This window comes from Castor canadensis, chromosome 16 (genome assembly GCF_047511655.1).
Source record: "Castor canadensis chromosome 16, mCasCan1.hap1v2, whole genome shotgun sequence".
NCBI lineage: Eukaryota > Metazoa > Chordata > Mammalia > Rodentia > Castoridae > Castor > Castor canadensis.
In genome coordinates this window covers 84,656,719-84,680,536 of record NC_133401.1, presented here as the reverse complement: position 1 = coordinate 84,680,536, position 23,818 = coordinate 84,656,719, and the positions used below count along the sequence as shown (strand labels likewise).

General features: G+C 49.9%; 1 protein-coding gene across 3 annotated transcripts in view; it reads right to left on the bottom strand.

Annotated features, from left to right (window-relative positions):
* Dock2 (dedicator of cytokinesis 2) overlaps positions 1 to 23,818 on the bottom strand; it is a 378,635-nt gene that overhangs the window by 328,866 nt on the left and 25,951 nt on the right. For all 3 annotated transcript variants that reach the window (XM_020164385.2, XM_074057759.1, XM_074057758.1), the window contains 7 exons: positions 20,267 to 20,307; positions 19,180 to 19,235; positions 18,635 to 18,731; positions 16,257 to 16,405; positions 10,526 to 10,661; positions 8,141 to 8,295; positions 4,752 to 4,833 (listed from right to left, as the gene is read on the bottom strand). In XM_020164385.2, the coding sequence (XP_020019974.2) occupies positions 4,752 to 4,833; positions 8,141 to 8,295; positions 10,526 to 10,661; positions 16,257 to 16,405; positions 18,635 to 18,731; positions 19,180 to 19,235; positions 20,267 to 20,307 (716 nt within the window). The remainder of the gene's footprint in view (positions 1 to 4,751; positions 4,834 to 8,140; positions 8,296 to 10,525; positions 10,662 to 16,256; positions 16,406 to 18,634; positions 18,732 to 19,179; positions 19,236 to 20,266; positions 20,308 to 23,818) is intronic.

Here is a 23,818-nt window from a genome sequence, read left to right as displayed (position 1 = left end):
TTTTCTTTTCAATTTTACTGGGCTCACAGTTAAGAGTTTGACAAGACAGACTTTGAAGTTGGACTTTAAGCAATATTGGAACTCTTAAGGCTTTGGGAGCTCTTGCAGATGGACTAAATGTGTCGTATAAGTTATGAGATGACTATGATTCTATAGGGGTCAGGGTGGAGTGTTATGATTTATATATGAAATGTCCCCACAGGCTCATGTGTTGGACACTTGGTCCCCAGCTGGGGGTGCTATTTTGGGAGGTGTTGGAAACTTTAGGAGGTAGGGCCTAGCTGAAGGAAGGAGGTCACAGGAGGGCCTCGCTTTGAAGATTGTCCTAGGTCCCTAATACTTCCTTTTCTCTCTGCTTCCTGTCTGCCATGAGGTAAACAGCCTCCTCTTCCACATGCTCCAGCTGCCATGATGCTTTGTGTCACCAGAATTAAAAGAGCCAAGGACTGTGGGATGAAATCTCTGAAATCATGAGCTAAAATAAATCTCTCCTCCTTTTAAGTCGTTTATGCCAGGCATTCTGTACAGCAATGCAAAAGTAACCAACACAGGGATATAGTCAGTCACTCACTTGTCATTAAACTTTCACCAGAAAGATGCATATTACTCCTCTCATGACAATGGCCAAGGCAAGGTAAGTGACCACACCTGACTTCAAGGGGGCAGGAAACTAGACTCAGCTGGGTGTTGGGAAGGAGGAAAGCCAAAACTAGTGAGCTGCACTAACTGGTGTTGTACTGTGTTAAGCATCCAATCCACTGTCCTCTTCTTTGATCCCTAGCAGCTCTGTAAATATATACTAGTTTTGCATCCCAATTCCACATATGGGGAAGCTGAGACACAAAGAAGGAAAAGGGGTTTCTTTAAGGTCATGATCAACCTAAAGGCTTCAGTGTTCCTGGAGTTCCCAGCCAACAAGGATCAGCTGGAGAAGGAAACACAAGGCCATCAGAGCCCAGAGCCTGGGGGCCTGTCCTCCCCGGGCAAGAGTTTCTTCCCCTCTGAGTTAGTTCTCATGTGGGCACTCATACTGGGGATAAATGATCCACTCACATCTGGGCCAGGGCCTGGGCAGAGCAGCTGTACCCAGCCTCTCCCTGTGGCTGGCGTGAGAGGTGGGAGTGGGAAGGGCAGAGTTTCTGGGAATGAGACAAAGCCCAACGTGGCCCAATCTTTCTGTGTGGTACTGTGATTGTTAAATTTTATGTGCCAACTTTGCTAAACTATGCTGCATAGCTGATTGGTCAAATACTAGCCTAGGTATTACTGTGGAGGTTTTTCATAGACCTGATGAACAGCTACAATCAGTTGAGTTTAAGTAAAGGAGGTTACATTCCATAATATCCATGGGTCTCATCCAATCAGTTGACGGTCTTAGGAGCAAACACTAAGGCTGACCAGAGAAGGGGGAGTTCTGCTCCAGATTGTCTAGAAATCCTGCCTAAGTTTCCCAGGCTGCCACCTGCCCCACAGATGTCAAACATGGATGAGTCCTCTTGGCTCTATTTCCCTGGAGAACCCTAATTCACACAAGGGCTGTCTTTACCACTGGAGGAGCAGACTCCTGCTCTTCCCTCTCCAAGATCACACAGCTGAGCAGGGAGAGAGGGAAGACAGAAGAGGAATGTTCCAGGCTAAGAAAGCCCCTCCACTCATACTCTGCCCTGCCCTGTAAGATCTGGGTTCAAGAACCCAACTGTGTCATATCTGAATGGTTAGGACAGTCTTCTCCTCTTCTCTTCTCTTCTCTTCCCTTCCTTTCTCTGGCCTGCCTGACTCCTTTACCCCATTCACCCTGAATCTACAAAATCATCTTCCCAAAACATTTTTTTTCATTTCTCTTCCCCCAACATTAATAGCTTCTGTTTCCTCCCCTATTAGCACTAATCTTTCTGAGTTGACATGAAAGGCCTAGACATAATACATCCAGCTGTCCTCACCAGCTAACTCCTCACTGTTCTCTCAATATAAATACTCTATTTTTGTCACAAAGATGGCTTTCTTGCTCCTCAGACACACAATGCTGACTTTCAACTCTGGATCTTTCTTCCTAACTAAACCTCTGCCTCAGGTTCCTGCCTCTTATTTCTCTCTGTTTCCAAATTCCTTTCATCCTTATCCTTAAAAACTCAAATCCTCTGCCTTTAGAAGGCTCAAATACTTAATTGCTTCTCTCTTCTCATTAGGATTATTCATATTTTGAAATTACTATGTTGGTGTCTTTGAGGGGCCTTCCAGAATCACAGGGACCCTGACTGCTGAAAGGTGACTAGATGCGATGGCCTGAATCCATATGTTGATGTCCACACCTCCCAGTGTGACTGCATTTGCAGATGGTCTTCAGAGTGGTGATTAAGTTGAAATGAAGTCATTATGGTGAGTCCTTATCAGAAATCCATGGAGAAGACACAGACAAGAAGCCAAGGCAAGAGGCCTCAGAAAAGCCAACCATGATGACTTGACCTCAGACTTCCAGTCTCAGACTGTGAGGAAATAAATTTCTGTTGTTTAAGTCAACTAACTGGTGCTATCTTATTATAGCAGCACTAGGAGACTAATACACTAGACAAGTGTGGAGGATTCCTAGATTCTAAGCTCCCAGCTCTGTTACTCACTCAAAAGAAGATATCAGAGCTTTCAGAGCTGCTTCCTCAGAGACCCTGGCCCTAGAGAATCCTTATGATCTACAAGCCCCAGCAAATACTTGCACAGCAATCAGTCTCTGGAGGCCGTGGGATGAGCCGTCCTCACTGGACAAGAGGTGCCAGTACACACTGCTCTCAAGCATTTCCACTTTGGCCTTCTAAGCGCCAATGTTCTGAGGAGGCAGAACAAGGGAACTTGAAGCAAGTGCCGCCTGCTCCAACAATTCTTTAGAGCTCCGTTTACTTTCCACTCATTTCCAGTTTATTAGCAGCAACCCCAAAACTGGGATAACTTTTAGAGAACCTTGTGACACATGCTGCTTTTCTCATGAAGGCCAAAGAGGGTGAACAGTTAGGATGCTTACAGAGGAGATATCAACAATCAGCCAGATGCCTCAGAACCAAAGAGCTGGAAGTCTGCCCCAAAGAGGAGACTAGAGAGAGGGCTAACATCCAGAGGGAAGATAAGGGAGGACAGCAAGGCATAGTTCTGTCAAGTCTTATCTGATGACTACTTGACTGTCACTGTGACACCAATTGAAAGCAACCTCCAGTCAAACACCATCACATCACCCTGTTTTAATTATCTGTGCTGTGCTTCCTTTACCACTTATATTTATTATTTAAGCCCCCTCCTTATTGTACCGTGAGAATAAGCTTTATCAGGTTGTTCACAACTGAATCCCAGCACCTTGCACAGAGCTTACACACTGTAGGCACTCATCAAATAGCTCTACAATCCACACAAGATCTGTGTGCACCATGACCTTCCACATCCCCAAATGAAGATTCCACACCTCTAAATAGAGGGCAGCTTCTACCTGTGAGCCAATGAACCCAAGTTCTTAAGTTCCCTCGTTCTGAGTAGCAGAGGCATCATATGGGCAGAATTTCATGGAAGCAAGGTCATGCTCTCATTAATACTCGGGACGCAAACGCCAGACATTTGCATCATGGAGTGACTGATTCTGTGTCCTTCCCCCTCTCGAGAAACATCTGTCTCCTGTTTAATCAGAAAGCCCCATGGGACTCTCCTATTTATCAAGAAAATAAATAGGCTCCTCCTTCTAACTAATAACAGATAAACAGGATTGAGGTGCATTTGTTTGTGTCAAGAAAACTTTGTCTAAGCAATTAGAACCAATGGTCCTATTCCATGCCTCTGGCCTATTTTTCAGGAAATAAACAAAATAAATCAGCTAGGCCCCAATCTAATCACACCACAACATAAGACATTGTACGTAATGGGCTGTAACTGGGAAATTATTGTACAGCAAGGTGGGTTAATCTAGCATGTCGGTCACTCCTGGATCCAACCCATCATTTTAGTTGATGTCCAAACTGCTCCCTGGCTCCTCCTCTGTGCTGCCCTCACTAATGCAGGCACTGGAGTGAAAAGGCCCACAAATGGCCTCCCCAAGGAGCTTGCAGACAACACCAAAAGCCTTCAGTGACTTAAGATCACACACTCTTGTGGAGAAAGGAGAAGAGAGGGGTCTCCACTGGAAATCAGAACCCTTATTTACCTCCTTCTTTCCACTGTTTTAGAGCTGAAGGCCAAGTTCATGCTCAGAAACGAATCATCCAAATAACAATTGATTTTAGCATTTCACCATCGAAGTCTGGCCAGTGAGTATTGGTATTTAGAAGGATGATCCTAAGGACCCACCAGATCTTTAGTCATGTAGGACTTAATTATGTTCACAATGATCAATTTACTAAAGTAGTCAACGTTCTAGAAAGGTCCTATTTTTTTCTTATGTATTTTAAAAAGGTTTCCAAGAAGCCTAAACCAAAGAGAGGAACTCAGATTAACTGTGAGATGACTGGAAAATCAAAATAGTATCGTCTATGCCCAGTTCCCTTAGGAATTATTGCTTAAAGAGGTATGTGTTTGCTTATGCACTCTCTGTGCTAGCAGGAGTGAGAAGGAGATGGGAGAGAAGAAAGAGAAGAAGGTCTATCTGTCTTTCCGAAAGTGTCCTCAGGGCCCTCAATGGCTCCATCAGCCTGAATCTCTGCCCAAGGCCACTCCATCCTGACCAATGGCCTAAAACCAGGTCCCCTTGCATGTGGCAGGGGTGTAGAAAGAGGGGGTACACTCACCGTGAAGACCACCTTCAGGTTGTTGAGCATCTCGATCTCCTTCGGGAAGCCCTTGCTGCCCCACCGCACCAGGTAGTTCTCGCTATGGGAAGAAGAGTGGCCAACAGTCACTGAGGGCCTGCACAGGTGTTCAGTCAAGAACACTCACTGAGCAGGGGCTGTGTGGCCAGCACCATGCTGCCTGCTGGGGATTCAGAGGGTTTGGGCAGAGACATTCCTTCCCTCTGAGAGATCGGCTGTGTTGGGAGCAGACACAGACAAGTAGGAAAAAGAATTACGAACACTTAAGTGTCCATGCCCTCCTTCCCTCCCACCTCTGCTCGGGAAATTGTGGCCCAGCTCTCTCTGCAAAGCCTGTAGAAGTTATTGAGAAGGTCAGGGATGCAGAGGGAAGGTTCTAACATGTTTAGGTGCACATTAATGTACATTTGCTCTTCTACCCTACTCTCCTTTCAAGATTGAGCAAAGATTTGAACTATTTTAAGTTATCCTTTGAACGTAAGACTGTTTCCCTGACTGTAGTGTTACACTGTCAAGTACAGACTACATAAGGTCTTCACCATTGTGAGATACACTCAAATAGTGATTCAAATGCTCCTGGAAAACCTACATAACTCTATGAAATCATGCTTTAAAGGAAACATTCAGTATGTTGAGAGAATGTGTATCAGAAGGACCTGGCGTAGAGCGGGTAGTCAGGGAAGTCTCACTCAGGAAATGATGTGTGATTAAAGTTGAGAGAGCAAAGGGAAAAGTTTCAGGCAAGCTGAGCACTGTGCAAAAGCCAGGGGTTAGCAAGAACCTAGATGCACTGAAGAAATAGATTCAAGGGTTGAATGGCAAGAGAAAATTTCAGAGAGGCCTAAGCATGTCAGTCTTGTGGCCATTTGAGGATTCTGACCTGATCCTAAGAGTAAGGGAAAGTCCTAAAGGTCCCATGGCTCAGGTACCTACTGAGACAGATGCACAGTCACCCCATGTGGCTAATCCTAATCAGTGCAGCCATGCCAGGAAGCCCAGGAAAGTCAAGCACTTACCTAATTTAAAAGAAACGTAGTATAGTTCGCTGAGTTGAGTCATTACATTTTCCATACCACCCAGGAGCAAGTTCTTGGTAACAAATAAATTCCCATTATTTTGAATCAGGCAAAACCAAAATATCACTCAAAACCCAGGGTAGCTCCAGAGGTCATGAGGACAGAATCAGCAGGGTGAAGGGAATGAGAGCAGGAGAAACAAGGTTCAAGAAGGGGCTGGAGCCTGGCGCTGGTGGCTCAGGCCTGAAATCCTAGCTACTCAGGAGGCAGAGATCAAGAGGATCTCAGTTCAAATTCAGCCCAGGCAAATAGTTTGAGAGACCCTATATTAAAAATACCCAACACAGAAAAGGACTGGCAGAGTGGCTCAAGTGGTAAGAGCACCTGCCTAGCAAGTGTGAGAGTCTGAGTTCAAACCCCAGTGCTGCCAAAAAAAAAAAGGAGGAGATGGAGCCAAGAGCAGAAATGAACACAGCCTGGATTAGCCAATAAAACTTGATCAAATTAAATTCATTTTTTTCCTTGTGCTCCCTAAAAACTTTAGTGGAATTCACAACCAGCTAGTGGAACCAACTAGGAAGGCTCGATCCAAACAAAAAAATCTTTTAAAAATGACCTCTGTTCTTATTGAAATGCGGAGTGCTTCCATCACAAGTAGCAAGCCTGTGGTGACCCAGCCCGCTACATCCAGACAGCAGGCACAAGCAATTTTCTTCTAGGAGAAATACAGTCATAAATAAGAAAAGCAACTTGGAGGGCTGAGCCCCCATCCATCTTTGCCCAGGAAGACCTGGTGAGAGAATCCAAAGCAGGTGAGGCTGCATCTAATGATGCCTTTCCCGAGGGAGATGTTGGGGGGGAAAGCAGGGCAGGTGCTCGCTACACAATGTCCTCACTGGGCTCTGTTCGGCACAAGCTGGCCACTGACCTGGTGCCCAGGTTTTGTCTAACAAGGTTTGGCCTGAAAATTCCCAAACCAAATCTCTTTGGGAATCCACTGGGGACCTGGCCATGATTCAGCCTGGCATGGAAAAGACAGTCCCCATCTGGACCACGCCCTAGGAGGCCTGAACTTGTTCAGGGCAGGTCAACCCTGGCTCAAGCACACAGGAGTGGAGATATGTCTCCTGACACAAAACACCTATGTAGCCTGACACTTCCAAATCCCCCACCCCTTTTCTGAATCAGTCTTCCTCTCTTCCTTCTTGGTTTTCTACTCTTTTTACGTTTATTGGTCCATCTGATCTCCTGGTCCTCTACCTTCTCATCCTACTCCTCCTCCTTCTCCTCTTCCTCCTCTCACTTTTCCTTCTCCTCTTTCTCCTCCTCTAGCTCCTCCTGCCTCTTCTCCTCTCCCTCCTCCTTGCCCCTCCTCTCCCAAGGGCTGCCCTATGTCTCCGGCGCTCTCAGAGGCACCACTCAAGCAGACCCCATTGAGCACATCATCCAGACTGTGCATCAAGGAATGGAGACATCATCTCACCGATCCACTGCCTCCCTCCATAAAGCTTGCTCAGGCTGTCCATCACTGAGATGGGCCAGTGGACCAGGCACCCTCACCAAGGCAGCCATGAGTCCTCGTGCCCTCTGAGAGATAGGGAGGCCCCAACAGTGTTTTCAGAATTTTTCCCACAGGGGCTGTGGATGCAACTGTCAGGAACTAGCAGGGCAGGTAAAGTTTCCAGCTACTCAGGAGACTGAGATCAGATTGTGGTTCCAGGCCAGTATAGACAAAAAGCTCATGAGACCCCATCTCAATGGGAAAAAAGCTGATCATGGTGGTGTACACCTGTCATCTCAGCTGTAGTGGGAAGGATAAAAAGGAGGCTCATGGTCCAGGCCAGCCTGAGTGAAAAGCAAGACCCTAGCTCCATAATAACCAGATCCAAAAGGGCTGGAGGTGTGGCTTAAAGAGTCAAAGCCCTGAGTTCAAACTCAAGTACTGGCAAGACAAATTAATAAACGAGAACGTTTAGCAACCTGCTCAAGACTAGCAACTAGTGGAGCAGAGGCAACCCTAAGATGACATGGAGACAAGTGGAGTTTTCCCACTTGTCTCTCAGTTCCCATTTTAAAACCAGGTGTTTTATTCCTTCAGTGTCACTTGTCTCTATCTTGTCATTTCTGGTTGTTTTTTGGTTATCAAAATCTACTGACAAAGCCCTAGAACCAAACCCACTGTGGGAAGGAGCAGGAAATGCTTCACCTGACTCCCTGGCCCTCAGAAGGAGGTTCTCTCCTCCTTGTCCTCAGGGAGGCTCCTTTCTCTTTGGGTGGCCGCTGCTCCAGGGTGATAATGGGAAGCATCCAGTTCCACATCCAGAGCAGCCAGGGGGCTCGGCTCACACCCACCTTATGACGGTTTGCTTGTTTGGGTCGTAGAGGGACATGAAGAGCTCGGCGTCTTCCCCAATTCTGCACACGAAGTTTCTCACAAAGACGTAGAGGCTGTGGGTAGGGGATGAGGACATCCGCGAGTACATCCCGTAATCCGGCTGGTCCTTTGACTGAGAGAAGGACAAAGCAAGAAAGAGAATGATGCAAATCAGGTCCTTGCCACTTCTGTCACCCTGTAACAGCCCAGGGTGTTAGGGGCCACTCTGGGGTAAGCCAGAGCTCCACCCCGCTCTACCACCGAGGGTTTCTGCCACCTCAGTGACGTCACTCTACCTCTGGTGACCTTGGTCGTCCTATCCTGGGCGACACCACCACTGACCCAGCATTCCTAGTGAAGTCGGTGTCATAAAAAGCACAAGCTATGAGAGAAAAAACTGCTTAAGTGCACACCATCGTCTGTAAGCTTTTGTGCATTGAGGTAGACATTTTAGGGCTGGAGGCACAGCTCAAGCAGTAGAGAGCATGCCCCGAGTGTACAAGGTCCTGGGTTCGATCCCAACACCACAGGAAAAAAAAAAATCGGGCATGGTTTGTCTGTTTTCGTTTTGTTCTTACCACGGTCCGGCTAAGAGCACTGCTCCAAGACCTGGCAGTCAGCCCTCCACGTCATTTGGGTGGGAAGATGAGGCTCTCAGGAGTGAGCTTTTTTTTAAATAAATGGCAGAGCTGAGATTTACACCCACCTCCATCATGGCTTTTATCTCCTCCTGCCTGTAATCCCAGCACTCGGGAGGCAGAGGCAGGGGGGTCATGAGTTCAAGGCCAGTCTGGGCTACGTAGTGAGACCCTATCTCAAAGCAAAAGAGCAACAAAAAGAGATATGCATTTTAAAAAATGAAATGGCAAGGCACAACTGGGAGAAATTTGCAAAGGATATTATCTCATAAAGAATCTGTATGTAGAACGTGCAAATAATCTTACGATTGGCTAAAAAGAAAAACAATCCAATTAAAAGGAGTAAAATATTTGAACAGTCCAAGAGGATACAAATGGAAATGGCCACCATTCCCTGTTACCAGGGAAATTAAAATTAAAACCCAAACTAGAGAGCACTCCACAGCCACACGAATGGCTGGCGTGAGACAGACTGACAAGAATGTCAGGAAACTAGAACGCTCATGTATCACTGCTGGGAATGCCAAATTGTACGGCCATATTGGAAATAGAACATCAGTGTCTCAGACAGCCACAAGACACTTATTATACGACCCAGCTACGGACTGCTGAGCAGTATCCAAAAGGAATGAAAACCCATCACACAAAGATTTGTTCGTTTGCAAATGTTCCTCCAGCATTCATTATGACAGCCCCAAACTGGAAACCACCCAAATACCCCAACCAGTGCTCCATGATACACTCCACCAACAGTCAGTCAATGCCAACTGATTGAACAATAGAAAGAACTAAAATACATGACCTAGAAAACACCAACGCGGAATGATTCTATCCATATGAAACTCTAGAAAAGGCTAAACTAGAAAAGAATGCAAACTAGGGCTTTCCAGGGCCTTAGAGACGAGGAAGGAAGATGAAGTTTCTGGAGTGATGGAGCCATCTGTATGTTGAGCGTGGTGGTGTTCATCCAGCCCTTTGTCATACAGCTTGAATGAATTTTAATGAAAAATAAGACCTGTTGAAACTATTCCAGGACTGGGGTACAGGAAGTAATGGAGGGGATGAGTTCATGTCACAGTGTACCCCCAGCATGATAATTTAAAAACTTTTTTGAAAAAGATGAATTAATTTGACTAATGTCAAATAATGCCTTGGTAAACCTAAAACATAAGCAGCTTTCAAACAACACGCCGCAGCCAAAGTGATTTTTTACATATAAATCGGATCGTTTAACCCCTCCTTGAAATCTTGCTGGCTCGCCGGCACACTTGGACTAACATCTTAACCCAGGACGTTAGCAAGCTGGGTCTTGCTTGCTGCCACTCCAAATCACTGTCCACTGCCAGCGCTGTCCTGCCTCAGGGCCTTCTCGTCTGCTCCCCCTGCCTGGACATCAGGTTCCACTCCTGAGAGACACCTTTCCTGGCCGGGCCTTCCAAGGCAGCTCAACCCAGCTTATCGCCTTTGAGAAACATATCACCAGCTGGAATGAACTTTTTCATTTATTTATTTCCTTCCCTTCTCTCTGGAACCTAGAGTCTGCAAGAGAGCAGGAATTTGCCTGGCATTGGACCACTTATGGGATGGTTGCTGGATGAATTACAGATCGAGTAAAAACACAATAAAGCTCCCAGGCCAGGTGGCCCTTTGAACGAAGCCCAGCGGGCTGCTCGGCCTGTTTGACCTCACGGTGTGCCAGTCACCGCCCCCGTGGCCCCAGCTCACCATCTCTTCCTTGATACGTTCTGTGATTTTGCCTGTGGCCTCCTCGTGGGCGTGGAACAGGCTGATGACACTCGTGCTGTCGGGGTCTAAGATGTTACCATCTTCGTCTCTGACGATCAGATCCAGCTCAAGGATCCTGGAAGGCAAAGGTGCAGGGGGAGCTGACGCCGGGAGGGCGCTGACCGCATGTGCGGCCGAGCTCCGGGGCCCTGCCCACGCGGGAAGTCTCTGCAAGGCCCCCGGACACGGAGCGGGGCACAGCGGGCCAGGGCAGTGCACATTCAGTTTTCAAGAATGTGTACTTCCACGGTAGAAAACCACAAGAACCCTCCCATTTGCAGGAGGATTTGCCACGCAGCCGGGGGTGCGTTTTATTAGCAAAGCGGACGAATGTCTATCAGAAGAGAAACAGGGCAGGGGCTTGTCCCAGGTTAGAGCCCCAGAACTGAAAAGCAAATTGCTTTGCTGCTGAGAGCAGAGAGAGCGAGAAATGACTAAATAAACTGTGATCTATAACGGAACCCCGCATAGCAGGGATTAAAATACTACATAACCGGGCGTAGCAGGACACACCCAAGAGGCTGAGGCAGGAGGATCTGGAGTTCAAAGCCAGCCTGGACTTCGCAGGGAAACCCTGTCTAAATAAATAAATCAGTGTTTTTGATGTGTCTAATAATACATCTCCGTGAAAAAAAGATCCAAGTGTGGAAAATGCACACACTCACACTTTTATGTGAAAAACAAGCAAGATCCCCAGGCTGTACTTCCTGCGTGTACATGGAAGAGTGATAATGAACAAAGAAAGATCTGTACGAGAGGACCAAACCACCAACAGAGGTCACGGGTGGGGAGAGACAAGGGTCCAGGGCTGGAGCCGGGCAGGGGTCCAGGGAGGCAGGTTCAGTGTCTCAATTTATTTGCTGTGAGCCCCAACACAAGCACATGCACACACACGAGCACACACACACGAGCACACGCACACGAGCACACGCACACACGAGCACGCGCAAACACGCGAGCACACGCACACACGAGCACGCGCACACACGAGCACGCACACACGAGCACACGCACACACACGTGTATACGCACACACACGTGCACACACACGAGCACACGCGCGCACACGTGCACATACACACACACCAGCACACACGAGCACATGCACATAGAAGTGTTCACATATTACTCAATAAAACCCTGAAAATAGCTGTTGGGGGAAGCAATCTTGGTTATATTGATTGCTGCCTGCAGCTGCCTGACTTCCAGGCCACAAACTTTTCCTGATTGGTATTGATCTGTGTCAGTGGCAGCTGTCGTCCTTCCGGGCATCGGTGACATGGCAGCACCCTCAGCGCTGTGGAGAAGCTGGAACACACACAGGCTTCCTGAGGAGGAGGCACTAGAACTACTCCCATTTTCCAGATGAAGACAACACCGAGGATGTGGGCGGGTGATTTGTTCAAGATCACGTGGCTAAGTCAAAACTAATACAGTGCCTTTGTCTGCATTCTTAGCCTCTGCAGCCATGATCTGGAGGCAGAGAGCAGGAGGACTGCTGTTAGAGACCAGCCTGGGCAAAACGTTAATGAGACCCCATCTCCACGTATACATGGGGTGTGGTGGTGCACACCTGTGATCACAGCTACCAGGAGGCCATAAGTTAGGGGATCACAATCCAAGATAAAATGTGAGACCCTATCTGAAAAATGATGAAAGCAAAAAGAGCTGGGGGTGGGACTCAAGGAGCAGAGCTCCTGCCTAGCAAAGCAATGGGTTGAGTTCGAACCCCAGCACTGGAAGGAAAACAAACTGTAGCACATACTTCTCCGCACTTCGGAGCAGTGTTGGGGTTGGGGTTGGGGAGGGCGGGCTGCAAAGGCCGTAACTGCAGCTGCCTTTGCACTCGGTGCTGGCTGCAGGGCCACAGTCGTTCACAGCGGCAGCAGCGTAGGGGCGACAGAAGTTCTGAGAAGGCCACAGTGGTCCCACTGGGCAGCACTGTGACCACGGCCCAGGGAAGGCAGCAAGGACACATGAAGAAGACTGCATGCTTGTCTCTCATTTGAGAGACACATCTGTCATCCTGTCCAGATGCAGATGGAAGGAGCGAGGATCACCTGTGTGACCGTGCTCGTTAGGAAATTAATGCCCAGCTCGACAAGACTCAGAACGTCGTGTGGCCTCCTGGGCGACACTACAGGGAATAGATGCATCGAGCTTCTGCTGGGCGGAGACTCAGTGACCTTGGAGAAGATGTCGTGGGACCCACGCACAACCGAAGGCCAAGCTCTAGCTTTCTCTTCAGAAGTTACCAAGGCGGGTTCGGCCCTCACCATGTATAAACCTTCCCAGGCCCTGCCGGCCAGGGGCTCCTGCAGCCTGGGCAGCCGGGCTGGTCCATCCCAGTCTCCCTCCGACCTGGGCAGATCTAACGGTCACGGTCACGGTCATGGCGGGGCCAGCCCTGTCCAAGGGGACCAGCACCCACGTTGCTGGGAGGGGCCCGTCTCACCTGGTCTCCCTTCAGAAAGTGGCAATGCAAACCCTAGGTGGGGGCGGGGAAGAGGCCCCACTGTAAGCATCTTAAAAAGAAAAAGGGAAGAAAACAGAAACAGCTCCTGCCATGGCTCCTTACTGCACCCTGAACAAGTCCCAAGCTCCTCACTTGACATTCAGGGCTCCTCTGCAGACTGTCTGCCCTCCTCAGCCAAGTTCACTTCGTCTCCCTTCTCCTCTTGCGCGCTCTCTCTCTCTCTCTCTCTCTCTGTTTCTCTTCATCACTTCATCTAGTAACTCCACTGCTCTTCTTATTAGAGTCAGGGCAGTTGCCCCTCTCTCTCTCTCTCTCTTTCTCTCTCTCTCTCCTTGTTGGGGTCGGGCAGTTGTCACCCCACCCAGCCTCCTCAGACCTTCTTGCCGTGCTCCTCCGTCTCGAGCGCCCCTTCCTATTGCAAGTGCCTGGGCCTCTCGCCCCCCTTCGCAGCCGCAGGCTCTCTGGGAGCAGGGGGAGGCAGTGTTGAGCACTTGAACTCTGTAGCTGTGTTTCCTGGCTCAACTTCACTGCCTCTTGGGCCAGAACACCTACCACTCCATGAGTAACCCTACCTCGTAAAACCACTGTAGTGATGAACCAAGTTAAAACGTGGAAAGTGCTTAACACAGTGCCCGGCATACAGAGAGAGAACAGTCAGTCAGTTAGCATCGCTGTCCTTGTTCGGCTTTCTGAGGCGTTGCTGCCATTCCCAATGCAGGCTCTGCTCTGTGGATGTCTGTCCCCCTGGGCCACATCGGCTATGCAAGGAAGTCTGATGTCCCAGTGAAGGAATGGTGTGAATGAGGGAGGAAGCAGGCCGACTCTGACCGCCCCTCCGCGACTGAGCTGGGCCATGCCTCTGGTCCTCAGCTGCCCTGAAGCTGTGCCCGGCTCTGGTCTCCTGGCTTTCGGGAAGCCGCCCATCCCACATCAGAGCTGTGGCCCCAGGACGCCAGGACAGTGGGCGATGCCCAGTGCTCTCTCGGCTCCTGAGAAGAAAGAGGCCCCAGGCGCTCTCACGTCCCCAAGGAAACTGAGTGAAACTGAAAGCGCAGGGCTGGCTGGGTGCCTGGGGCAGAGGAGGCCCAGCTCAGCGTGGACCTCCTCCTCCTCTGCCTCCGTCACCACGCTGGTCACTCACCCAGTTATCCCCAGTGAGTGCCCACTGTGTGCACAGGGCCACACAGGTGACTTAGCCACCGTCTTGGAGGCACCCAGGACAGCAGAAAAGGTCCAGGAAGGTGACCATTGCTCTTCCTGGTGCTCACCGAGAGCGATGGTCACCTCTCTGCCCCTGGTCCTTCCTCCCAGAAACCCCACTGAGGAAACAACATCTGAAGGTCACAGAGGCCACTCTGTGAGCAGCAAAGCAACCTCATTCACACATTTCCCACTGGCACCTGTGCTCAGCGGAAGTTGGCAGCATGCAAACCCTTCCTGTCACTCCAGGGTGACGTGCTGTGTAAGCAGATTGGGACACGCTGGCCAGACGCCACCCGAGCGACCAGCAGTGGGTGGCACTACGGGGATGGGAAGTTGCTGTGAGCTGTTACTCTCCTGTGTGAGTCTTCCTACTCCCCAGTGCCCTGGCCCACCCGCCCCAGCCCACTTCAGCGATCTTCCACGGAGACCACCTGCCCACCAATACACACACACCTTTTAATTCTTCAGATTTCAACTCAAGGTCACCTCCTCCAGGAAACCTCCCTTGACTTCCATCTCCAAGTCTTGCTTAGAACTCAGCAAATTTATCACCACACACATCCACTATTTTCTTTCTTTCTTTCTTTCTTTTTTGGCGATGCTGGGGTTTGAACTCAGGGTCTCATGATTGCTAGGCAGGCACAATTACCCCTTGAGTCATTCCACCAGCCCCCACGTCCACCATTTTCTTACAGCTTACTCCTGAGAGGACCATGACCCTTAGTCAATGGGGACTTTGATTTCTGTAGCCCCAACACCTAGTAGGAAATCAATCCACCCATAAGTGCTCTGTCCTTGTTTGTCATTGAAATAAAAAGCACATGAGTCGGTGTTTGGGGCATTGGGAACACAGAGAGGGAGCCGAGGCCGGTCCAGCTCTCCAACCCTGGCCAATTCCAGAGTGGTGTGTTCCAGGGACACTGAGCCACGCTGCTGGGGCACAGATTCAGGTTCTGCCATTTTCTAGCTGTGTGTGTCTGGACAAATTACTTAACCTCTTTAAGAATCTCAGCTTCTAGCTGGGCATGGTGGTTCACACCTGCAATCCCAGCCACTCAGGACACAGGGATGGACGGAGCATGTGTCCAGGCCAGCCGGGATGGAAAGTTGGGAGGAACCCATCCCAACCAATAAATGCTGAGCATGGTGGCACACACCTGTCATCCCGGCTACACAGGAAGCATGAATAGGAAGATCACAGTGCAGGCTGACCTAGGCAGAAAAGCAAGACCCTACAGAAAAATAACAAAAGCAAAAAGGGCTGGTGGAGTGGCTTAAGGGGTAGAGCGCCTGCCTAGCAAGCATGAGGCCCTGAGTTCAAACCCCAGTGCTGCCAAAAAGAAAAAAAGTCTGTTTCTTCATCTGAAAAAGGGAGCTAACAGCCCTGCGAGCCCACGGAGAGGTTTGAGGACTAAATGGCACAGGGAAGGGCACGAGAGACTTGGCCCGGGCCTGCGAGTAACACAAGGGGTGGAGCGCTTTCGTTACTCCTGCTCTGCTCAGTGCCTTGCTCCATCTTAAAAATGGTTCATTTTCTCCCCATCTTCACACATTCAAGTCCCAGCTGACTCCTGTCCCCGGCCTCTTCCTGGGGACCTCTTCTGTACCTGGGATAAGTTAAGATGGAGGTAGGGCGGTAAGTCTCACACAGGGATGAAAAGGAGCGTTTTGTCAAGGCAGGGATAAAGTGACAACTAATCTGAAAGAGCCAGTGTCACTGAGCACCCCAGTCCCCGGGAAGCAGGTAAATGAGTGTCCTCATCTCTGGGTCTGCCTGGTAAAGAGCACTGACTGTGTAAGCAAACCTTGGGCCAGCTTGCGTGTCCCCGGGCCCCAGCGGGTGGCAACAGAAGCTCACACACAGGGTGCTGGCCAGGCCTTCTGCAATAGAAAGTGGCAAAAAAAAAAAACCCCAAACCCCCATTTTTAAATGAAGCCAGGCCTCCTGAGGGGGAAGAAAGAAGGCGGCTTTGCAGAGGCCGCAGCCCTTACTTGTTGCCGTAGTCAATCTTGGACGTGACTTTCTGCTTCAGCTCCTTCAGCTCGTCCTTGGGCAGGGTCCCCGAGAGCAGCTGGGACCTCCACTCCATCAGGTCGTACATCATGGACTGCACCTGGAGGAAGCGCTCCTTCTTGCTGGCCTAGGATGCAGGAACGATGGCGGTCACTTGTGAGAGGGTATTTGGCACTGAGCCAAGATCAGGCAAGGACACTGGGGGTGGGGGCCCAACATGAAGAAATGGGGTGTTGGTCTTAGTTGCTGGCATATTTCTTCTCCCCATCCATCACAGGAGTTTCCCAAAAGCAGGAAGCGGAAATCCCCGTCACTTCTTGGCGACTTTCTGACTTTTAGCCAAGGGGGTGCTTGCTGGGCGGGAATGCCCTGAACACCTGCGCTAATGGAGGTCCTTTAAGGAGCTCGGGCCCTGTAAGGCTGGGAGCCCAGGGCCACTTTCCTGGTGAAAAGGATGTCTCTCAAGCATGGCTTGTGTGCGACATGTGGGGTGCAGGACAGCTTGGGGCGAAACAAAGACACCAAGTCAAGTAACCAGGACCCAGCTGGTGATTCGCCTCTCTCCTCCCCTCCTCTGCTGAAGGGACAAAGTCAGTTTCCTGGTTATGTCTTTGGCACCTCTTGCACACTGCTTATTATTTTATTTTATTTTTTAACAGCAAGAGACTCTGGGCTCAAGCTTTCAACACACCTGACTTTAGGCAATGAGGCAACGTTTGGTGGACCCCTAAACAGCTGCAGGATGGGGCTTAAGAACGAATACAGAATTAACCAGAGGGCTGGGACCTTCAGCCCCTCTCCTTCCCCTGTCACACCCCAAGCTGGAGGAGGGTGGCTGGAGTTTGACTCCAGTCACCCATGGCCACTGTGCCTATGTGACACAACTTAGATTCACAGTAAGGTCCCAGGAGCTTCCCCAGTGGTGGACGCCCATGTGCTGGAAGTTGCCTAGAGAAAACAAGGACGCTCTTCATGTCTCTTCCACCTGGCTATCCTTTATAACAAAAGTGTCATCCTGAGTACGGTCCCCTCCTGAGACCTGTGAGAGGCTGGAATGACAGGACCCAGGACGGGAGGGGCGCCAGGTGGGCAGAGGCGGTGGGAATCCCCGCAATGAGGGCAACCTGGGGGCCATGGCCTCGTGGCTGAAGCCAGGGCAAACTTGTGGCATTTGACACGAACACTGGATGGTCGCTGTCTGGTTGAATTGAATTATGAGGCCTTCTGTTGGTATTGGGGAATCTGATTTGTTGCTGGAATGACTACCTCGTTATGTAAATTATCCAAGCTTGCTAAAGGGGGTTCCAATTTAGGCACTAAATAAATATTGCACGGGTGGTGTGCAGATATGGCAAAAATCATGGAGTTGATTCTGAGATGATAGCTATTTAAGAATTTCTAGCTGGGTGTGGTGGCACACGCCTGTAATCCCAGCAAACAGGAGACAGAGACAGGAGGATCACGAGTTCAAGGTTACAAGGGCAAAATTAGGGAGAGTCTACCTGAAAAAGAAAATACCAACAAGCAGCAGGGGTGGATGCAGGGCTCAGTGGGAAAGCGTCTGCCCTGGAGCACAAGGCCCAAACTCCCAGTAAAAGAAAAAAATCCTCTCCAGCAGAGTAAATGCTGCGGTGACTTCCTGTACTAATGCATCGCAAGGGAAATGTCAAGCTGTGTGTCCACGTGGCCTGGTGTTTTAAAGGGAGATAACCAAAAGGATGCTGCTTGTCCTTGCTGTGGTCCGGGAATGGCTGTTGCCCCCAGGCTTGCTGTGCTAAAACTTCATCCCCATCGTGAAGTCCTGAGAGAACGGAGACTTCATCCAAGGATGGCTTTTAGAGGTGAGCCCGTGAGAAGTGGTGAGGATTAGATAAAAACAGTAGGGTCCCCAGAGTTGGGTTCGAGTGGCTTTAAAAGAAGAGGGAGAGAACCCAGATAGACACCCACCTGCCCTGCCGTCTGAGGATGACAGACATAGTTTCACTGATACACGAGAACAGTGTATCTCCAGGTGCTCTGAGCAGAGCAGCCAATCAAATCCCAGGTTTATTAAAAAGGCAGGTTACTACTTTCCATCAGAAGAAACCCTACTTTTTAAACAGGTATCAAGGAGAGTCCATGCACACCCAAATTCAACAACTTTTGCACTTTACCACGGCTCTGTCTCTAGCTAGCTGTGTGGCTTTGGGAAAGGCACTTAACCTCTCTGGGCTTCCATGTCCTCATTCACAGTAGTGTGTACCATGCTATGTCACAAAGTCACCTTGGCCTGCCCTACTCAAGGCTCCATGCTGAACTTGAGTCAGCCTGAAAGCTGCCCAGTGTTTCCTTCCCAGGGAGCGGGTTCGAGTCTCACCACATAGAGCTGCTTCCAGATGCTCCCCCATTCCCACAGCGTCGTTGTCACTTCTTGAGCTAGTGGGATTTCCGCAGGAATGATGGTCTCTATGTTTCTGGTGAGGGTGGGAGAGAAAATGGCCTGACATTGAGATCCAGGCGCGGCCGAGATAAAACGCTGGGAATCTGCAGAGTGGCGGCTGCTGCGGGGAGGGGATCTTGCTGGCATTACACTCCACTGCCCCGCAGTCAGAGCGACTGTATTCTGGGACTCGAAGGCCCCTTCACTGGGCACAGTGCTCACTGTCTACCCAGGGCTCGTGGACGTTAGTGAGAGCCAAAGGCAGCTGTGGGGGAGCAGCCGGTTTCTCCACACTAAGCAGCCCCTCTCAGCAACAATCAGCCGCCTCAGAACCAAATCCAAACCCAGATTCCTTGGGATCAGGTCCCCCATGGACAGCGGGAAGAAGCCAGCTGAGCTGAGCACCCAGCACACCTGCCAAAGTCTACAGGACAAAGGCATCCGTGAGCAGAGCAGGGCCTGCCAGCAGAGAACGCAAATACCTTCTTTTCTCAACTGTCACTTCCTTGATGTGGATGAAAGACGTAGGGAAAATTCCCTGTTGGAAACAAAACAAAACAAAATAAAAACACAGACCTCTACAGAGATCAATGACCCTGGGCTGTCATATTTTTCCCCAAGAGCCACTACCTGGCTTTTCCAACCATCAAAGTTTCGAGGAAAACCCCAGGGTCAGGTGGGGCTGGCACGGATCCCAAAGCCAGCACCCGTTTCTTTGGGTCCAGTGCTTCTACATCCCAAAGAAGGCTCCAGCCCCAGGGAGGGCGCTCACCCCATCAGGTGGGCAAGAGCCCTGGACTGAGTGAGACCTGGAGCTGGTGTCCCCGTTCTGGACCAGTTCTGGAAAGCAGCGTCCCTTCCCTGTCAGAAACAACTGGACAGGAGGAGAGCCTGGCCCTTGCTTCCTCACGCTCTTAGACCAAACCCAGTCCTCTTCTTCCTGGATTCATCTCACTGTCCTTTGAGGGAGCAGAGGGACCCGGTGGCCTCCAGCTCAGCACATCAGGGGAGAGGGGAAGATGTTCCTACTATGTCCTTCCTCCGTGAGCACGGCTTGGATAACAGAGACATTAAGCAATGGCTTGGACATTCTTCATAAAGTCAACCAAAAAATGGACATCCAGCCTCTGCGCTCACCACAAAACAGGTGTCAGCTCTCCAACCAGGTGCCAGAGGGCCCCTTGAAGGAAGCCTGGGCCCGTCCTTGTATGTCACATGGGAAGGGGATGAATGGGTGCCCCAGGCAGCACTAAAGGAAGGGAGTAGGAAACAGACTGAAAATAAAAATGATCCCATTGCACGGGGACTGGAGGAAAGAGCGATCATGAGTGGTGGTGTGCCAGGGAAGGCTGGAAGGGCATCGCACCAGGGAGCCTTGAAGAATGGGGAAGAGGCCCAAGCCCAGACAGAGCGAGTATGGCAAAGGGGTCAGAGGGAGGAGAGGGAGAGGAGGGAGGGGAGGGAGGGGGGAGGGGAGAAAGGGAGATGGGGGAGGGGAGGGCCAGCAGGGCCATCAAAGTCAACCCCACCCTGCCCTGTACTGTCCCAATGAACACAAGGTGACCTCACCTGCAACATTTTATGTTTGATGAGGTATCCCCTGTACCAGTCTGCAAAGAGAAAACAAAGAAACAGGTCTCATTTATTCTTATAGGTTTATTGCTCTTTTTTTTTTTCTTTTTGCTTTGTTTTGGTTTTGTCTGTTAGTTTTAACGAGCACAAAATCTCCTCTGACTGTTCCAGACATTTGGTACAAATCAAAGCCTGAAAGCCGCCCTCTCTGAAATCCGTTGGCTTGGTTGCCAGCATCTCAAAGCAACATCTAAAGATTCAAGGTTTCACATAAAGATGCAAATCCTCTCCATTTGAGAAATCAGGGGCTGCCCTGCTCTGGGCCCAGATGGCAGCAGAGAGGGACAGCAGGGTCCTGCTGACAGAGCAGCTGCCTCCAGTTCAAACTCCCTCCCCCATTTACCGGCCTGGGCCTGTGGTCACAGCCTGTTCTCAATCCCCACCTCAGGGACACAGGAAGATAAAATCCCGAAAATAATGTCAACAGTTATAACAGCAGCGAAGGGTGTCTAAGGTGGACTTTACCAAAGTGACCCATTACAAAGCAGGTAATTTTGAGGACAGGTAAAGGAGCAAGAATTCTAATGGATTCTTCCTCTTGCAGGAATATCACAAATGGTTTGATGAACGGAAACCCAAATGGCACACGTCCTCTGACCAAAAGAGCCTCTGTGTAGCAAGTGTGGGTGGCTGTAACGAGCCGACTGGTCTTTGAAATGCGTGAGCACAGCCAAGTGACACATTCGTCATTTTTGTAAATAAAAAGCATCTGTCGAGGCCTCATTAGCAGACCCTCATTACTGAGCTGACAGATTGTGGGAGAATGTTCTCCACAGACAATCCTGCAAGCCCCCAAACAACCAACCCAAAACACAGTCACCCTCCCAGCCATGAGCCAGCCTGAGCCACCGGACAGAGAGAAAGTTCTGAAGCAACAGGTGCTCACGGTGGCTTCCATTGTGACTGACAGAAAGTGGAGGAAAGAGAGAGGGGAGGAAGGGACAGGGAGGGGAAAACAGAAGTGAAAGAAGGGAGGCTGGAGGGGAAGAACCTCAGGCTCAGAATAAAAGGTGCCTTTTCATCTTCTTAAGAACCATATAGGGCAGTAAGTATTATTCCACTTACAGGTGCCTGGTCTACCTGAGGCACAGGGAAGTTAAGTGACTTGCCCAAGGTCACACAGCTTGTCAGTGACAATGTCCATATTTGAAGAAAAGCAGCCATCGCACTGCATTTCTTGTCTTATGGGGAAGTTTAACGGTCATCTCCTTGTATTTCCATCGTCTCAGCCTGGGAAGCCCGAAGGAAATCTCCACTAAGTACTTTACAACTGAATACATCCGGTGAAGGGTTCCTCTACCTCAGGAAGAGCCCTGTTTTCAATGGCCTCTCTGGTGTGTCCTGAACTTTTCGAAGTAGTCAGCCAGGAGCGACACCTATTAGACTTCCTAAGTGCCAGCTTTGTGCCAACAACTCTGCTAAAGGCTTTTGGGTTTTTTCGTTGTTTTTGTTTGTTTGTTTGTTTGCGGTACTGGGGTTTGAACTCAGGGCTTACACCTTGAGCTACTCCACCAGCCCTTTTTTGTGAAGGGTTTTCTCAAGATAGGATCTTGCAAACTATTTGCCTAGGCTGGCTTTGAACCTTGATCTTCCTGATCTCTGCCTCCTGAGTAGCTAGGATAACAGCCACCAAAGCCCAGCTGGTTTTGTTTTTTTCAAGTGATAAATTAGTCTTCACAACTGTCCTATTAAGTCCAAAGCACGATTTTTGCTTTGGTTCTGCAAATGAAAATACAGGGGCACAGAGATTAAGCAGCCTGCCGAGGTCACACAGCCTGAAATTTAAACAAGACCATTTGACCCCAGAGATATCCTACCTACTACATTCATTTCTCTGTGCCCCTTAGGGGTGGTTCTGCCCCCTGCTTCCCTTCTAGCTATAAAGGGATCTTTGTGATACTACAGCTAGCGACCATTTGGTGACGACTTAAATGTGCAAAGCCTTATGCAGTCCTAATAGCAACTCTGTGAGCTAAGAGACATTCCAGTTTTATAGGTGAAGGTAAAATTCAGTCAATTGACATACTGAACCAAGATCACACCACCAGGCTCAAGTCCAAGTCTGTGTGAACGCGAAGCCAGATCTCAAAACCATTACCCCACATTGATGGGGACACAGCACAAATACAGGTAAGACTTGAACCAACGTGATGGCCCAGGCCACCAAGACTCAGGTGTAGTGAGCCCCATGGAGGGTTTGATTCGCAGGGCTTCAGCTCACTGCTCCCCACAGGGATCTGAGGCACGATCTGGATCCAAGATTCTCATTCATCCAGCACCAATTGTGCCCCTACTGGGCTGTGGCACTTTCAGAAACAGGTCCCCAATGATTTTCAGAAGGGCCTCGTCACCTGCACTGAGATTACACAAGGTCAGGAGGTTCCCCCCCAAGTCTTCCTGACCCATGCCTAGGGCATCAACTGCCTGGGGACCGTCCTCAGACTTCCCCTGCCACCCGACACCCCTGCTGGGTCACTGGCCTCTGACCTCTAATGCCAATTCCCTCATCTGGTCAGCAGCCAGCTACTTCTGATTGTGCAGCAATCAGAATTGACTGGGCAGATAACACTTGACACACAGGGCAAAATCCCAGAAAAGGATGCCATGATCAAAAAGTGACTCAAGGTAACAGCACTTATCAGATCCTGGGGTTTACCAAGACTTAATTCACTCTTGAGTTCAATTATAAGAAGGGCTTTTCAAGCTGGGTGCCGGTGGCTCATGCCTGGAATCCTAGCAATTTGGGAGGCAGAGATCAGGAGGCAAATAGTTTATGAGACTCCATCTCCAAAATAACCAGAGGGAAATGGACCGGAGGTGCGGCTCAAGCGGTAGAGCACCTGATTTTCAAGCATGAAGCCCTCAGATTCTCCGTGGAGAGTTCGTGGTGTCCGCACTTATCCTAAGAGCTGAGAACTCGCGTGGGTCAGGAGCACCCTGGGCGGCCTCCTTAGCCCTTGAAAGAGCTGCAAATGTTTTCGAGGGAGCGAGAAGAGCGAGTCTCAGAGTGGTGCACACAGGGAAGTCCCTTTTCTAGACCCAACAGCCACAAAGCTACACAGTGCCTTATAAAAGCAGAAAACCCTCTACTCCGGGTTGTATTTTGCTGCTAAGTGAAGTCTAAACACTCCCTGGAAGGGAAACCATTGCCTAGAAATCCCATGTCCCTCCCCACTGAGATGGCGCATGGCCCCGACACGCATGGGTGTCATAGCTGGAATGAGATGTTTGCTACCGTTCCAAAAAGGAAGAATCGGGCAGCAAATACTGAGCATGGGGACTATGTCCCCTCTCGGGGGCTTATGAAAAAGAATCTAACAAGCTGTGGTAACCCCAAAGGACACCCCACCACGACCGGCGATCAGGAGAGAGGACAGGCAGAAAGGGCCTCGGAGGCCACCCCTGCTACCTTGGAAGGCAGCACCCCAAACTTTATTCCAGCCTGGCAAGTGCCAACCAGGAGCGACACACAAAGATGTCACTGTCTCT